At 36.3% G+C, this 19,784-nt stretch overlaps 1 protein-coding gene across 6 annotated transcripts in view; it reads right to left on the bottom strand.

Moving 5' to 3' along the window:
• Positions 1 to 19,784, bottom strand: part of LOC120630930 (atypical protein kinase C) — a 305,109-nt gene that overhangs the window by 26,179 nt on the left and 259,146 nt on the right. The window contains exon 1 of one of the 6 annotated variants that reach the window (XM_039900281.1): positions 13,124 to 13,230. The exons of the other annotated variants lie outside the window; for them this stretch is intronic. Coding sequence (XP_039756215.1) covers positions 13,124 to 13,229 — 106 coding nt within the window. The 5' untranslated portion in view covers position 13,230. Of the gene's footprint in view, positions 1 to 13,123; positions 13,231 to 19,784 lie in introns of those variants that run through there. 6 annotated transcript variants of the gene reach the window in all.

Consider the following 19,784-nt stretch of genomic DNA (forward strand, 5'->3'; position numbering starts at 1 on the left):
TTCACTCCGGGAATAATATTATTCTGTTTCGTATATTTAACCGACTTGCAAAAGGTTATTTATTACTGGCTCTGCCCGAGGCTATTCCTCTTATAACTTTTGTGTAACAGACCTAATATTAATGTCATCATCATCATCGTCCCAAAACAGGGCACGGTTCTCCTTTTTAAGAATGAGAAGGGTACGAGTACGAGTATGGATTTTTGACTTGTATGTATATGTCTCCTAGATCATTAATGAGAACTCTCAAGCCTCGTCACGATATTATACTTCTTTGATAAAGCAAGTGATATTTAATAGTTTAAATTTAAAACGCATATAGCTCTGATAATAAATCGTTGCTGAAAAATTCCTTAATTGCTTTAATTATAAATGCACAAATAATCAAAAAGGTCCTCATAAAAAAGTTGCCATCAGATTTAGCCACACGCTCACTAATCCAAAAATCTCGGGAATCATACTCTAAAAAAGTGAACAAAAGAATTAATCAATTAAATCTTATTTTTTCGGGATGGAAAATATTTCATGTGTATTTAGGTGTAAGACAGTAAGGGCCTACAAACACTGTGGTTTCGAGTGTGAAGTGATATCTCTGTGAGTTTTGACTCAAACGCTATTAAACGATACTGTGTATCACAATATTGTTTAATAGCGTTTGAGTCAAAACTAAGTTATAAAAAAAAATTTTAGTCTATTTGAAATATAAACACTTGAAAGTAGGTTGCCGCTATATATTACAGCAATCTACAAGTTTTTTACCTAATACTATGAATGCGTATGAAAGTTTGTTTGTTGCGCTTGAACGCCTTAACTTTCAACCGATTATAATGAAATTTCGTTTAAACCTTGGGGTACAGAAAAGGACAAAGGGTTACTAGCATCCGCAAAAAGTACCACCTGTAAAAATAACTCTTAGTAAAGACTCAGTAAGGAGTACTCGAATTTTTGAAAAAAAAAACTTTTTTGCCTAAAAAAACGACTTTGTTATATATATAACTATATATAAACAAATAAATATTATCTGCAACATTTTTAAGTCGGTGCCAAGTAAAATGCACAAAATTGCACACGGATCATATATTTCGTTTTCCCTTTTATACAGTAGCAAGGAAAGTGCCAGTAATTTTCTACATTTTACTTGGCACCGATTTTTTTTGACAACCTGATGTCCTTGTAGTGAGTAAAAAAAAAGTTCTGCGTTAAGTTATTCCAAGATGGTGTTGGCGTGATGCCACAGCAGTTAAGAGTTGAGCGGACAATGTGGAATCTTTCCAGAGATTTGTAATTTAAACTTAAAACTTATTAAACTGTTGATGCGAAAATAAATCGAATCAAAATATGAGATATTTCATGTGCCTACCAAAATTCGTATTCGTTTGTATTTCTGTTTATTCTTTAAAAAAACCAAACAAACGTAGCCGGGTGTTATTTTTGTTATCACCGTTTCATCATATAAAATTATTAGAAGAGCAAGGTTATAGCAATAATTCGAGCACCCAAGCTTTTTTTATGTTTTACGTTAATCTTTGTAGAATAATACAACTTTTCTATAAGTTTACGTCTAATTCAAACTTTGAAATTTTTAACAGACATATCGAATAACAATAAGTTTCCATGTGGGCATATGAGTGGGCGTATTATTCGTTCATTCCCGGTGTTGCAGGGTAATATATTTAGGGGCACTATTGTAGTTTAAATCGTTTTAGTTAACTTTGGCAGCACGCTAGCCCGCCCATTTGGCTTACACGCGTCGTTAACTCCCCACCCGGCCACACATGTGGCAGCTTGGATCCAATATTGGGATATTGGTTCTGACCGTTTAGAAATTTTCAGTGCACGAGCCTTTGCATACGGGGTAGTTGCTACTGGGAACGTAAACAAAATAACCGTACCTCACTTAAGCATAAGAATCTACAAAATCGAAGGCATTCGAGGCGATTAAGTAACGAATACGCAAAACATTTAGTAATCGACTATAGATTTAATAACTAAAATACCACAGTATAAAAAAAAGATACAGTAATTCGAATTTTGTATAAATAAAATGTATGGACGAAGCAGATAAGTGGAAAACCATCGCCTACCGGTATCGAGCAACACTTCGTGTTGTGTCCATCGACCTGAGGCGTTGGTGCTTAGCCTTATGGGCCTGTTACACCGGAAACCACGCCCCCCAGACCGGAACACAGCAACTATGCTAGGCGGTAGAAATAAACATGGCGGCACCACTTCCACGGACGAGCTTTGTCACAAATAGCTCTACTTTTACTAAAACCTAACTTAAACGCCAATATCCTTTAGACAGTGTCTGAGGACAGTAAGGTACTTTTAATCGCTACATTTACAGCACCATTGCTTTCTGTAGGCGGATTCGTCAGACCTCTGTATTACTATAGTTACTGTGACACTACACATATAAACTACTGTTGCTAATCCTGTATCGTAAGAGGATACGGTGGCGACAGCCTTGAGGGGCAAGCAAAGCGAGCACAGATGATACGCGTCGGGAGCCTCTTGTGCTCAAAATCCTGCCAAATACCGCCTCAGTGTGCTTATGAATCCGACGGCATATGTGTATCGATATCAACAATCGATTTAATAACGACTACACACTGCATCCAACATCAACCATACGCAACATGTATAGTTAGTATTATGCTGAGACATATGGAGCGTTGTTTGACTTGATTCCAAGAAAGAAATTAAGTGAAAAAACGAGACAGATTTGTGACGAACATATAACTTTGTCTCGTTTTAACCCTTTTTTTAAGTATGAGTTAAGACTAAGCAGCCATACAGATTTTAACCTTCTTTCTCTGCACGATATCAGGCGCTTGCCTGGCAACCAATTTCAACTAAAATGTAACTACGAACAACACTCGACATATTTATATCGATAATATTCTTAACATATTTCTATTTTATTAACTTAATTATTTATGAAAATTAAGCTTAATTTGCTATACTCCGCGAAAACCAGGAGAATCTGTATGGGGTAATTTATAATTTCTTCAATGCTTATACTCCAAACCAAACAGATCTTCGGCAATAGGGTACATAGCTACGTTCCGCACGGAGTATAGCAAATTAAGTTTAATTTCCATAATATATTATGGATTTCCGCAAAGTATCGCCTGCTTCTATCCAAAACTTATTAAATGATACTTTAACTTTTACCTATTCAATTTAATCTGTATTTTTTTTATCGTTAATGGATGAAACTTGAAATAAATATATTTATTTCGCTTTCAAAATGCAGCATAGATAACAGTAGAACATAGAAAACATCTCAAGTTTATGTATGTGTATAATATATCTGTTACTAACGTTTCCTGGCGTAAGAGGGTGCGGCGATGACAGCGTCGAGTGGCGGGTAAGGCGAGCACAGATGATGCGCGGCCGCGAATCTTTCACACACACTCAGCCCGCAATATACCGCCTGCCGAGCGCACTCACCCAGGCACTCTGCCGTGCGACTCCACGGTATAGACGGCAGATGCATATCGATATCGAATACCGATTAAATAATGATAACGCACAACACTATACTTACAACACTAAGTGTGTGCATTATACACGCTAATTGTTAGAAAGGTTCTAAACTATAACTTGGCTTATGAATAAAGCAGTAACAGCCTATTTTGGTCGGTGTATACCCGACGAGTTTCGAACTCATTTGGGTCACATAATAGTCGTTTACACTTACGCTGTTATTATTAGTAACAAATAACAAATGATAATCAAATTTGGAACAATGGGATACAATAGCATAAGTCGCCCTTTTAGTATCCACTATACTAAAGTATGAAGTAGGTTTCGTAATTATAACAGATTCTATGCTTCCTTAGTCATTGATATAAATACATTAAAGTAACGAAACTGTCATGATTTTTAACTTGGAAATTTACTCTTAAGAGCTCTGACTAAGAACGCAGTTCCATTGGGGGGACAGTTAAGCATAATATAGTACATGTGAATTATGTACTCTTTACACTACATATCATTGTAATTACTTCAATTTGACGAAATTTCTACCTTATATGGATTGTGGTATTGAGTTTACGCTACATTAAAAAAAAAAGATTTACAAACTTAAGTTTAACTTGTTATCTTAAGTTTAACAAGTCGGTTAAATATAATAGAACAGCAAAGTCAAGTCAGTCATAACTACGAGCATGTACCATATACGATAGCTGAAGTACCGAAAACAATAACACACTGCACTTGACACTGACGATTTACAAACTTAGGATTGAAACTTAAGTTGGGCATACACCGACAAAAGTAGGATGTAATAGAACAGCCGTTTTAATTCATAATTACGAGAATGTACCATTCACGATGGCTGAAGTTCTAAAACAACAACACACAGCACTTGACACTAATAAACACACTAAAGCGCGCACACACATGCCACATTCCAGAGTTGAGCGAAACACGTTTGTGCCCGACGGGATCGTGAAGCATTAACTGATTATACAGCATATACAGATTAGATAAAGCACCGGGCCCAATGGAATCGATTCAACAATGCGCGTGATTTCATTACATCGATATTTCTCCACATCGATAAGACCGCTCGACTTGGAGAGATAGCTCATCTGACAAACGGATCCTATACGAATGTTTAGTGAGCGGGTGTATGCCTGCTGGAAGGACGTATATTATCGCCTGATAAGAGATACCTGAGAGATAACAGTGCAAGCTATCAGGGCCGTATCAAACTTTGCGCAATGTTATACCCGTATCTATGAACGGAATGGCAATAGATCGCTTTGTGACACTACAAGCAACAATATTTATTAAACCTAGCTGTTAAATAAATATCGAATTGCGGTCTAGTTAAGGCAAATGAATCGATTGCGGTGAACGGACCAAGAACGGTGGTTGGATGATTTTAGGAATTTAATTTACCGAGTTCTACCATGATCAGTGGCGTGCATAGCCCTTACATAAAGTAAAATTTATATTTTAGATATGTCGGTTTATAATCAAATTACTTTACGAAAGTTATATTTTTGATTGATTTAATACTAACGTCTATCTACTGCTAATTGAATAAAAGTACATACCCTGATTTACGTCACAAAATTATGACACACCATTCGGCAGCATTTTCTAAGCACACTGATGATGATAATATTTTTTCCAACATATGTTTTTAGCGTCTTGATGAAAATTATTAATATCACAATATCTTTTATCATTCCACACTTTACGTATATTGGACAATAAAACAAAAGGAAAGCAAAATAATCGATTGGTGTGTACAAAGCCGGTTAGTCAAACATAGTTTTCGTAATACCTATTTATTATTAAACATACGTGTTACTTTATCACCTTTTTTTTTGTATATTTGAAACATTGGTACACACCTTCCTTTGCGAATGATTTTTAATTTTACGATATAGGGATAGAAATTAAAGTTGTCTCTAAGTACTTTTTCCAGGCACACTGAACCCAAACAAAGACCGCACGAATATGCTTTCATTATAAAATGAATGAATAAAGTATAAAATAACGTTAACACATTAAACTATCACTACTCAAACTTTTATAAGTTGCTGAATTTATGCGCTTGAACCGTTTATTTATCACCAACGCCATAGAGCATTGTTCGAAGGTAAACAATAATGGCGATTGAATATGCTAATGATAATATTGCAATCGAAATTAGTCAAAATATGTCTTTAATTTTTTTGTAAGTATGGGTACGAACGCTATTTTATTTTGATATGTCAACAATAAATAGAAACAATATTTATTGTTAACTTTCTCACTTTCCAATAATTCCTGGAATACTTTTCATAAAAAAATCAAACACGTAATTGATTATCCACTTCCGTAAGCAGTGCTTATAGACACCCATACATAGAGAATTTATGAATGAAACTGTTCACACAAGACCGATGCTAATCTTGTAAGTACAAGCGCACGATTATAACATTACACGACACACAGTACTAACTTGCACGCACACATCTACTAGAACGATTCTTTCTTTGGGCGTGCTTATTTTATTTGATATTTCTATGCAACAGTAGAGGGCGTCATATGTCGAGTGATTCATAACAATTGATTTACCCTGCAATCGATAACATGAGATTTAAATAATAATATAGGTATTTTTACGTGTTTTAAAAGGTAAATGTTTAGCATTTACGGTTAAAAATTAAAATACGAAGTAGAAGATTTTATTTTGTACGCTATACGCCTCGCGCGCACTGGTTGCGCTGTCGCCCGTCTAGCGACAATTGACCTAGAAGTTTGGCCGCTCATTACTAGATGGCGCTTTCATATATTTTTTACTTAGTGTTTTTTTAATTACAAAACTTTAATGGTCCTATCTGAAGGTTCTTTAAGACCCTGAGGGTAGGGTATGCACTGCTTATTTGCATATATGCAATGCACGCCACTGACCATGATATCATTAAAATCTTAGGTATAGTAAATTGAAGTAAAAGTCAATGTTTACTAACCCCGTAAAGCCTTTCTGGTAGAAAAGGGCCTCTTTATTCAGTGAAAAATAAGCCAAAAATAATTTCCCAAATGTAATTTGGGATTGGCTTTGTTTTTTCATCGCAGTACATTATTAGAAAAAGCTTTTTTAAAAAATATAGATATAAATAAAAATTAATAAAAAATAAATATTGTAATTTAATAACCAAAATAGTAGCCTATCGCACGAGTAAATTCTGTGTCTTTCGGCACTAACAATCCAAAAAAGCATTTATAATATTACAATATAAAATACAATTTATAGGATATAGCTAAAACCGAAATCCCAGTAATAATTTAGGGAATTTGCGGGTTTCCGTGTTTCAATTACAATATATCGCATTAGGCGGATTATTTTCAAACAAGTACAACCCGCGGCTTTATCTGTGCTTCACTCTTGTATTACAACTATTTCCAACGCTACAAAAGAAAACAATACCAAAAACAGTCGATACATAGTACTGTATTTGTCAGCGAATATGTACTAACATATGACTGCAAAAGTGTCCACTTGTTTTTCTTTTATTATTTATTCGTTGTTATCCATTTTCCGCTGAAACACTGCATCGAACTTGGTTGGATTTGGCTATAGAATACTTTTAGTACTAAAGAGCAATTGGAATTCGTTTTAGTAGGATTGGGACCCTTGGGATTTTTAAAAACAGAAACGAGGTCGTGTCTTTTAACTTACACAACAACTTACAGAATCAAAAGCGGTCATAAATCGTTTATATATTTTGGTAAGGTGATAGTGAGAGATACCAGCGTTGTAGCTTTATGTTTATAAATAAAACTATCTCTCCTATAAAAGAGATGGTCTGTGCACATAAACAACAATCTCAGCATGTTAACTTATGATAAACGACTAAGACACCAGGAGGTATCTGTGCATCGTTCGAATCCATGTAGGACTGAAGTGTATCGATAATGCAGTCGTATTTATATCAAATTACCCACCAACTCAATGTCATGAACTTTGGTTATTAATCAAATATAATTTTAGTTGATACTGAAAACTATCTATTAACTAATTATTAATTATTAGGGTATTTGTAAAATCCTTATCAATTTAATAAAATATCTGGCAAATATTAATTTAAAGTAATCAAAAGTTTGGTTATTTACCTACTTTATAAAATTACTGTAACACTTATGTTTCAAATTAAAACTATTAAATGATTATAGAGCTGAATATAAATAGAAAAATGCTCAAAATTCCGTTATTTAACTAAGTCACGTGGTTTAGTAATTGTCGTCATAAACCCGTTGAAGGCTCACTAAAGTGCACGGGTCTCATCTCAGAATGAGAAGGGTTTAAGGCCGTAGCCCACCAAGCTAGCCAAGAGCAGATTGGAAGACTTCACACACTTTTGAGAACATTATGGACAACTCTCAGGCATGCAGGTTTCCTCAAGATGGTTTTCTTCACCGTTTGAAGTAATTGATATTTAAATGGCTTAAATTTAAAACGCACGTAGCTCCAAAAGTCAGTGGTGTGTGCCATGGCTCGAACTCAGTCACCACAATAGGAAAGCGGAATCCACATCCACTAGGCTATCACCGGTTTAGTAATACGATTAATCTAATCGCACCAAACCTAAGATTACCTAATCGAATGGAATATACGGGATTTCGCAAGGAAGCTCACGAAATCACTGACATCCTCATTTCCCTGTTACATATACATGGAGGTCCAAACCGATCCGCTTCGGTGGTGCAACATTAATTCGATATCGGGTTAACCGTGGCTTTGCATTTGGCCGACGACGTAATTAGCGTGATATTTTTACATCCTAATTGATCTAGGTCATCATACTAAACTCGAGATTACTAGGTACTGGGTTTGTTTCTCAGGTCAAAAATTCGAAAATTTGTGGTGTGAACGCCCGTGTGCCTTGGAGCGTGTATATGTATACCTACATATATATCTTAAACAACCGTCTAAACTATGTGATAATTTGAATGTCAAACGTCAACGGCCCGTATAATCTATACTATTACAGCAAGTCTAAGCAAGCTTTTAGGAGTTTGGAAGCAGCATATAATATACAATTAAGTACCTATTTTATACAGGATTTTTTTTTCTGCCGCATGAAATTACCTGGACATTCATTGATACCGTGGCCGCATTGCACCTCTATCATTCAATATCGGATGCTTCTTTTACACAACTATTAAAAAGTCTAATTATTACACTTTACCAATAAATAGTAAAAATTGGAAACGTTAAGGGATGATCTTCTGCAAGACGGAAAAAAAGTCACCGTCAATCATCATCATCATCATTTCAACCGATTGAAGTCCACTGCTGGACATAGATCTTTTGTAGGGAGTTCCAAAATCCATGATCACGGGCCGCTTGTTTCCATCGGCTCCCAGCGACTCGTTTTATGTCGTCTGTCCACCGCGTTGGGGGCCGACTAACGCTGCGTTTACCTGTGCGGGGTCGCCATTCCAGCACCTTGGAACCTCAACGTCCACCGGTTCTCTGAGCTATGTGCCCCGCCCATTGCCACTTCAGCTTTGCGACTCGCTGAACTATATCCGTAACTCAGGTACTTCTACGATTTAGTTCTGCTGCCTATGCGGTAAAGAAGATACGCCATATGACCGACGTAGAAACTGCTAGACTGGTATATTTTAGTTACTTTCACAGCATTATGTCATATGGAATTTTACTTTGGGGTAATGCTGCTGATATTAGCACTATTTTCGTGCTGCAGAAGAGGGCTGTTCGTTCTATCTACAAAATGGGTCCGAGAGAGTCATTGAGAGATAAATTTAAAGATTTTAAAATAATGACAGTGTATAGTCAGTACATATTTGAAAATTTAATGTACGTCCATAAAAACATTTCTAAATTTAAGAAAAAATGTGACTGCAATAATTTAAACATTAGAAGTAAGAATAAACTTACAGTGCAATATACTAGGTTACATAAAATTCATAATTCGTTTAAAGGAAATTGCATACAATTCTACAATAAACTACCAATTGACATCTTGGAGATGTCTCTTAAAAAGTTCAAAGTTTGTATTAAACGTAAGCTTATAGAAAAGTCCTATTATAGTATAAAGGACTACGTAAACGATAAAAAAGCTTGGGTGTAAATTATTGCTCTAACCAGGTTGCTCTTCTAATAATTTAAAATTACATTGTGAGATGGCGATAATAAAAAAAAAAAAAAAAACACCCGGCTAAGTTTGTTGTGGGCTTCTTCTTAGACCGGGACGCGTTTGGAACCCTCGTAGCTTTAGTTTTAAGTTTACGAATGTGGTTATCGCCATCATCTCACTACCGTGTAATTCTTATGTACGCATCAAAAGTGCCACCTGTGGGCCTACTTGAATAAAGATATTTTTGACTTTGACTTTGACTTTGAATCTCCTCATTTCTGATTTGATCACCGTCAATAGACGGTTGTAAATTTTTTATTGTTGGAAACGTTTTGTTTTTTATGATAGTTATACGTATCTTATATTATAAGAGAAAGAGCAATAAATCTTTCTGTTCAAGCGACAGCATGATTACCTTCGTAATATAATATTGACTGTATCTATAGCATAAATAATCCCGTTCTTTATCTGCCGAGCGTGAAATGATAACGAGTCAACAAAAGTATTTTCATTCAATTGATGCTTTGTGTTTATTTTCGTGTGAAAAATAAGATGAAAACTTTTCGATTGTTTTTATACCATTAATTCCGGTTCTCCTTTTCTAAAAGTTGTACCTTTTCTGTACTCCTCTAATAAAGTGTAGGTAAAATTTAATAATGGTCGGTTGGATAGTTAATGGTTGAAAGCGTAACAAAAAAGCAAACTCACACTTACATAAAAAAATACTACAAAAATAACGATCTAGCCCCAAAGTAAGCGTAGCTTGTATTATGGATACTAAGATAGCTAATGAATATAATACACATAAATATTTATATTAAACATCCAAACACTGAATAACATTCATGTTCATCACACAAACATTTTTGTGGGAATCGAACCCACGGCCTTGGACTCAGAAAGCAGGGTCGCTACCCACTGCGATAGACTGCCCAATCAGTCAGTCATGATGGCAGAAAACTGCAAAACATGTGTTATCGATAAAAATGGATTAAGTGAAAACATATCTATCACAAAGAATTGGTCATTTTACGATATCTGCCTTTATTTAAAGAAAATAATAAATGAAGGCATGAAGTCATTCAGTAAATTATTTGGAGTAAAATGAAAACGGAATGTTCAATTAAAATAATTTTTACGACTAAAGCACATTTCGTATGGCAAATAAATGAAATTATTAACCGCTGACTGTCCATGAGCAATTATATTCAGACCTTGAAAGTAATCTTTTGATAACCTTAATTAATCTAACGCAAAACGATAAATATATCATTACCTGTTTAGAAATACATTTAAGTTATGATAAAAAAGGATTCACCGTCTTATATGATCAGAATCAGAATCAATATTAGAACAGAATACAATTGTTACCACCCATGGGAATAAAATAATGAACGAGAAGCAGCGTCCTCTGTACTACTACTACCATCCGCTGCGATCCCTCCCGTCGGGGGAGGGCTTTAGTCCAGCAGTGGACTATCAGTAATTCAGGTTGTTTGTTGGTCCTTTGTTTTTAAAAGGGGGTAATGTGCTTTAACAGTCTATGTATGTATGCATAGATGTTTATAATTAGGATGTTGATGGCTTCCTCACAGCGAACCAAGCGTGCGTGGCTATGTGACATTATAATAAATTCAATATGGCAATACAAAATACACCAAGAACGATATATATTTTCGATGTTCAGTGTTTCCATCTAATGAAAGATTCACGAATCTACACGTTGAGGACGTGTAGATTCAAAAATATTATATTACAATGTTTGTTTCGCGGTCATTTACTGGCTTTACGTTTCATTTATAGTTTCTATTTCATACATGTTTCACCTGATTGGTATTTTATATCGAGTAGACGTTATATTGCTACATATACATTTGAACCAATAACCAAAAAAAAACTCCATTACTGTTAATGGAAACAACATAGACTATGTAAACAGTTACATATACTCGTCTAAGCAAATATCCTTTACAAAGTCAAGCCAATAAGAGATTAAAAGAAGAATACATTTAACCTGGAAGCAATAATTATGGGCACTTAAAAATTGTGGTTGACACTATGCTAACTGTGGCCGCCCCAGTTTACTCTATGGATTTCAAAGTTGGATTTTCGCCAGTAAATTGAAACTCAAAATCAGATATACTCAAAGAGCAATTGAAACAAGCATCCTAAAAATTAGAAATATACACACAATACGAAGTGACAGAATAAGACAAATAACTAAATTACTGATGCGCTGAAACAAGCTTAATTGGCAATTGGCCGTTCTCATCTCACACTACACATATAAAAACCACACGGTAGACAATAAAGACCAGACGGTGGAAAGGACCAGATGGGAAAAGGAATGTTGACAGACCAAGGAACCCACGCTAGAACCAAGACAGCCCACCTTGCGGGCGATATTAAACGAGCTGCAGGAAACGATTGGATGAATCGAGGCAAGGAAAGAGAAAAGGTTGAGGGAGGAAGCTAACACCAAAAATTTATTTATTTCAAGTAGGCCTAATGTAAGCACATTTGAAACGTCAAGTCTGTCTGTTTGTAATGACGGAAGGCAGATTCTACCGAGAAGAAGCCGGCAAGAAACTTAGCAGTCACTTTTTTTCAACATCAACTGTTTACATTTTACATTGGTCATTTTAACATTCATTTTTCTATCTTGTAAGAGATGAAAGCGGAGCCGGATCTCCTAAGTTAATCGTAACTATAATTACTGACTAACCAAACTGACGACGTAGATTTTAAGGATATATTTTTGTACTAAATTTGTAACTAACGGAAGATGTGAGAAGAAAATTCTTTTTATTCTATTTATTTATTATTCCACTCACGAACTACCATTTAGCGATCTTTTGTAATCGCCAATATCAGAGTTCCGAACTAATAATGGTCGCGGCTATAAATAGCAGCGATTACTTGATCAGGTAGTTTGTTAATTTATAATTTTTTTATTGGATTAGGTCAAGGTGGGTGGCTGGATTGCGGTCGTTTGCTAAAGTATTTCCATACCTCAGTCACAACGCTGTGATTTGGGGGTTTAGTCGATAGAAGTTTTAAAACCTTTTTGCCTCCCCGTAGCAAGAGATATCCAAGAGGAATTGTCCACGAAATAAAAGGTAAAAAAGAGTAGCGATTTATCGTTACGATATGATTCTACGTACTATATACTGACTAAGGGATGGCTGTATTAGACTGCCATATAAAGACAGTCTTGTAAAGACCTCTCTGGCGTTGTGGTGAACGCTTTCTTGTATAAGTGAGAAATTCCGGGTTCGATCCCCGTTGTAGGTGATTTGGAAATTTATCATGTCTGAATCTTAGTTTCTCTATTTAGTTTTTCTGTTCTAGTCTGGTGGGAGGCTTCGGCCGAGTCTAGTTACCACCCTGCCGACATAAACGTGCCGTTTGGGTTTTTTGTAACCGTCACAAGGTTAGATTGTAGCCAGTACAAACTGTACTGACTGTAGGGAACAAAAAAAAAAGTATAAATAAAGTAGCATACTAACAGTTGTCATTCCGATCAAAATCGAATGGTGATATAAGATCGCCGGGCACCGACGGAAACGGATGGCTCGCCGCCGCATACAGGAACTCCGTCCAAAATCCCCTCATTTTCCACTCGCAATCACCCGTGCATCGATAATCCGATAACAAACATCTCGCACACCACTAAACTCAACTTCACGTCAAATTAAACTGTCGCTATTTTAAAAATAATAAACATGTATATTTTTAGTCTGTATTTCTGAAGTTGGAATAAAGTTCGCGTTTTTTCGCCCGGTCCGTGTTGTTTGCAAACAAAACGCGGGAAAGCATTTAATGACGTAGATTAAAAATGCCAGTCTTGTAAGCGCGAATAATCGAAAAAAGGTCGAGTTTAAAAAGGTTTAGATATTAAAAATGGTGAAAATAAATATTAGTTTTCAGTGTGCTAGGCCGCGATAGCGTCGCGGACGACTGCGCGATCGTTATCAAAGCGCCTGGTTGGTATCGCATTGATAAGGTTCACCCATAACAATTAGTTGAAACAACTGATAATGTTTCCTTACGCAGAAAAAATAAATATACAAAGATTTTTTTTTAATACAATAATTAAAAAAAATTATTAGGACTAGCGAAAAATAATAATTTTCGCATTGCCCAATTCTTGAAGCAGGTTTTTTAAATCATGATACGACCCTTAGGAACCGAGCAAACATAGTTACAACGCGGACGGCCGTTGCGACGCGGTTGGTCGAGGTATATCGCGTAGATTGGCGTAAGTTTGTATGGGAAAATCAGAAGTTGTAAGCCGACGACGCGTAGAGCACCGCTCGTTTTATAACTTCTTGTAAATACTCGTAGCAAATTCGAGCACGGATCATGATCTCGGTTTGATTCCCGGGTCGAGGCAAGAACTGTAAAGTATTAGATATTCCTGTTAAAAAACATCTCTGTACCAGCCTAGAGTAAGGAAATTAGCGTTGTCTTCCCCGAGCCTCGGAAAGCACGTTAAGAAGTCGCAACCGGTCATAATCTCTAACATGGGTTAATAAACGTTTTTGCACACCAAACTCCATCAGAGTAGTGGTGGCGGCTCTTAAAACATCTTTCCTATGAAAGCAGACCTGTGACCAGTAGTGTGATAATGATGAATATGTAATAGGCCGGTGATGATGATGAAAATGATAATTCATCAGCTTAGTAATATTAATATTAATAATGTATTCAAGTATTTGGACAAATGGAATTCATTTAAGTATGTGTTGTATGGAATGCATTTCATCGTCATCATTATCAATTCATTACCGCTCCTCTCGGAATGTCAGAAAGAGATAGGCTTTGGTGCATGACGCTGGCCAAGTGCGGATTGGTGGAATTCACACGCCTTTGAAAACATCATAATATCATAAGTTTTGTTATCGCCACACTCACTCATATTATGAAAATTAAGCTTCGCGAAAAGCAGGAGAATCTGCATTGTGTCATTTATAATTTCTTCAATCCACTCCACACCAAACAGATCTTCAGCAATGTACCCTCTACGCACGTTTCGCTCCGAAACCGGAGCATCCTCGGAAGATATTGACTTTACAATGAATAATTGTTAACGCAGGAGTACAATAACAACAAAGAGAAGTAACAACGGAGTATAGCAAATTAGGCTTTATTTTCATAATATATCATGGATTTGCGCAAAGTAATGCCTGCTTCTATCCAACACTCTAACTCATTTTTCTCGCAGGTCCGAAGGTTGGCTAGTAGAAAATAAATGCTGTAGCATTGCTGTCCGCCGTTTGTAAACCGTTTTTATTATGTTGTTTAATAAAGAGTTAAAAAAAAAACATTATAGAGAACTCGCAGGCATGTACGTTTCAGGTATGAAATCCATTTATGTATGTGTTAGTTACGAAGGGTGTTTTAATGCAAGCCGCTACTTTCAGCGTTTCAGGTTGCCAAATCAAGCGCACAACCCTCCACAGCGCACTTAGAGAACGTGCACTTTAAAACAGGTCAAAGAGTCAAAGAAATACGTTGTTGTAATCAAGTTTCTTTTGACTCACCCTTCGCGGCGTGTTTTCTCTTGTTCGGCTTTTGGTCACAGAGTAATGAAAACACTTCTAAAAGGCAGTCGTCGTTTTTCTTTTGCACCATTCTTACGATATGACTCATAAGGCTGTGTTCTAATGTACATTCCACATTTTAGTTAATCTTTTAGAGTTACGTTACTTTCAAATCCTCACTTTTTGTAATCAAATAATTTTATACAATCATGACTAGTATGTATTTGTCTGTGTTTTACGTTTTTTCATTATTTATTGTTTCACTAGCTGTCGCCCGCGTTCTTCGTCCGCTTTTATTAAGATTTTTGCAAATCCCGTGGGAGTAGTTTGTTTTTCTGTGATAAAAAGTAGCCTCTAGTATGTTACTCTCCGTTTGTTAAACTAACTCAAGTTCATTGGTAACTTAGTTAGGAAGTAAGGGAAGGACAAAACAAACCAATAGAAACGCCAACGTTCTAACTCTGGTCGCTAACGCTTCTACGAATAACGAAGGATCCTCGGGAATAGTTAACAAACCGCAAACGCTTCCCAATCCATAAATCATACTACTTCTGTAACTATAAGTATAGCTGTTATTATTATGGAACGGTGACTGCCCAGTGACTTCAGTCGACTTCGCTTTCGGGGAGCCGAGTTTGAATCCCAGCACGCACCTCGAACCTTTCCAAGTTATGTGCGTATTGAACAATTAATATATAGCTTATTTCAAAGGTGAAGGAAAACATCGTGAGGAAACCTGCATGCCTGAGGCTTCTCTATAACGTTCTCAAAGGTGTGTGGGCCGGCGTGGTGGACTACGGCCTTAACCCCTTCTCATTGTGAGAGACCCGTGCTCTGTAGTTTGCTGGTAAAGGGTTGATATGATGATGATCTAGTTATTATAATTAATAAAAATTATTAGTAAGTAGAACCAACTATATCAAACCATGGAGTCATAACGAACACCTATTAACTATAAGAGCGGTATATAAAGATCAGGTATGTACAGCGCGACGCATCTTTAATGAATACATCGATTTATATGGTATTGAAAAAGCGCCATCTCGTTACAATACTGGGAAACCGTACTGTAACTATGTAATAATAATAATAAGTTTATTTCAATTAACAGCTAAACAGTAAATTAAAAATAGTACAAAATAAAGCGAACATAGTATGAGAGATGGACCTCCGATACTATGTAATCGGAATTAACTTTCTCCCGTTCGAATATGTAAACGTAGGTAGAAAATCTCACACTTGGCATTGTTTATAAAATACGATGGGCCAAAGTCAGTTATTGGCATACCACAGGCTATACGATAATTCGGATCGTAAGGTAACAACCATACAAAATAAAATACCCCTTAGGTTTCCTGTGCGGTAAGTCCTCACCTTAATTGTTGGCCAACATAAATACATTTTTTAATTACAGCGCAGCTTAAGTTGTCCGAGTGGAAGTTTTGTGTAATTTACACCGCGTTCATTAGTCTGTGTACATTTTAGTCGCAGTCCTAAGTACGGCGAGTTCACGAAAACTTCGCAAGACTTACACTATACAGTTGAAATAACAATAATCAAAGTTTTATAATGAAACTAAGAGAGATTACTATTGGCATTGACAAATTAATATTTAACTTTGTGGCTTGAAAGCGTTCAGGTCTCGATTTATTTATTTAATGGACAATCAATAGGTTACAACAACAAATCTAATAAAAGTAAACAAAAAATAAAAAAAAACATATAAATGTAATATAGTAGACCCACTTAAAGACTGTCACAACTTGCGAATAACTATATTGTCAGCTGGCCCAGCCACGCTGGCCCAGTGCGGATTTGTGGACTCCACACGCCTTTAAGAACATTATGGAGAATTCTCAGGCATGCAGGTTTCCTCTGGGCTCCTTCACCGTTGAAGCGAGTAATATATTAATTGTTTTAAACGCACGTAACTTAGACAATCATCCAGCGTCATACGAAAAGTTAGTTAGTTTAAGAAAGCAACTACGGAGCTGTTTATCGCATTCCTTTTGATGTATTCTACCTTTTAAAACGTTGGTAGGTATAGTCATTTCAAGCAGCCAGAAGTTTTAAATATTACTACTATAACATTGGCTTGCTTGAACTTGCTTGCTATAGCTCTTGAACTACGCTGCTCCGATTTATAAATATTATATATTTTTATTTAAGTAATGAAATATTTATTTTATGGGGTATATACCACCTAACTATTTTCTGTATTTTTTTATCTTCGCCATTGGTTATCTGGAAGAAATCGCTATGAAGCGGTAAGGCAGCCAAATTGTCTACTTTTTGTGGTGTGCTTGAAAAGTATATTCATTCATTCATTATTTTTTGTTTAATTAATAATGGAAATACCAAGCACATGTTCCGACTGAGGGTTACTAGAAAATCATCGCCTATAGACAGAGCAACACGACGCAGGACATGCCAGGTACACGTCCCGCGAAGTGCCGCTCCGTGTCTATCAATCTAAGGTTCTCATGACCTCCCTGGCGCAACGGTGAGCGCTGTGAATTTAAGTAGGAGGATTCGATTCCAGGCAAGCGCAATTTGGGAATTTATAACTTCTGAATTTTCTCTGGTCTGGTCTGGTGGGAGGCTTTGGCCGTGGTTAGTTACCACCCAACCGACAAAGACGTGCCGCTAAGCGATTTAGTGTTGCGATGTCGCGTAGAAACCGATTAGGGTTACGACTACCATACTCTGTAACCGTTTAAACCGCTGCCGTCTTAGACAGCATCATCGCTTACCACCAGGTGAGATTGCAGTCAAGGGCTTGTAGTGGAATAAAAAAAAAGAAAAAAGGTGTACGTGTAAAGCCGTATGTGTCTGTAATAACACAGACCACTGAGCCCATCAGACAAGAACATGCTGCTTGGCGGCCGAAATAAGCATGACGTCACAGTAAGCTTTAGGTACTATTACTAATGCAATACCAATGCGGGTCGGCTGGATTATGTAAACTAAATATATCTAACCATCTATCTAACCATCCGTACCTTATAATAATATGTAATTACTGTTAGAATACGCGCATGAATGGGCAAACATTTAACATAATATACAATAGCATTGGTAATTCTGATTAATTTTTTTTCTTTAGCATGTAAATATACTTGTATTAGCATGTGAATTGCTAATAACAATCAGAGTTATAATAAAAAATCGCAACTTAGCTAACAATATCGCGTAAATCAAATTAGCACAATTTTTAGGCGATACAATTAACATCTCTCTTATTATGTCATACAAAAATCACATGAAAAACTTATCTAGTTCTAAGACAAACCTAAGTTTTTAACAATATCTGTCTATATATTGTGAAAAGCTTAGGTTTATCTTAGCAATAGTAATGAGTTAAATTATTGGATTTTGTATAATATGATAAAGTTTTTCTTGTGTCTTGAAAACTATGCTAATTTCACTTTTGGGGGGTATTGTTAGCAAGTAGCAACAGAACAATGGATCCAACGAACTTCTTTATATAGAGATTACTAAAAAGGAAAAGAAGTGTAGTTTTTATTCCGGAAAAGTCGTGCAGACAAGAGAAGTAAGTATGCGTGTTATATTATGTTTTACATGAAATCATTTAGTCTCACATTAAAGTTTGAATAAGCAATTAGAATTTATTAGTCTAGCGATCAAATCAGAAGTGAGGAGATCCGTAGAAGAACTAGAGTTACCGACATAGCTCAGCAAGTCGCGAAGCTGAAGTGGCAATGGGCTGGGCACATAGGTCGGAGAACGTTGGGGTCTTAAGGTGCTGGAATGGCGACCCCGCACCGGTAAACACAGCCGGCTCCCAACGAGGTAGACAGATGACATCAGGCGAGTCGCTGGGAGCCGCTGGAGGCAAGCGGCCCAGGACAAGGCCCAGGTATTGTGGAACTCCCTACAAAATACCTATGTCCAGCATTGGACGTCAATTGGTTGAAATGATGATAATCAGATTTTCAAAACAACATTTGATAAGTTGAATGCTAAGTTAGATTTAGAATGCTAAGAATTAACGCAACTAATAACAATTCATCATTAATACACAATCAATGTAGTATCTACCTGGGAATAGGTATGGCTCGCAATTCGCTAATGGCAGCCTTTTGATAGCGTTCAGAACAGGGCGGATGTGATTAATTTAATTATACATTAAACAATACGTATATACGCGTAAATTATACATATAGATGTTATGCCGACCATAATGTGTAATCTAATATTTGGGCTATCCTAGAGGCCAGTAAGGTCAAAATTCTTCGAATCACTAATTTTAAAAACTTTAAAACTTTTTGGTAATGCTACTTTATATATCACCTTCAAAATGGTTTTTTTTTATTCCTCTACAAGTTAGCCCTTGACTGCAATACCACCTGGTGGTAAGTGATGATGCAGTCTAAGCTGGTAGCGGGCTAACCTGTTAGGGAGTATGGTAGTCATACCAATAATCGGTTTCCACGCGACATCGCACCGTAACACTTAATCGTTTCGCGGCACGTCTTTGCATTTAGGGTGGTCACTAGCCTCGGCCAACCAGACAAAAAGTAAAAATGAAAATTCTTGTTTCAAGTATATCTACTTTATAAGCAGTTTATAAGTTTACTTGACCAACGGTTTCTCAATTGTT

Source organism: Pararge aegeria, chromosome 17, assembly GCF_905163445.1.
Source record: "Pararge aegeria chromosome 17, ilParAegt1.1, whole genome shotgun sequence".
Taxonomy (NCBI): domain Eukaryota; kingdom Metazoa; phylum Arthropoda; class Insecta; order Lepidoptera; family Nymphalidae; genus Pararge; species Pararge aegeria.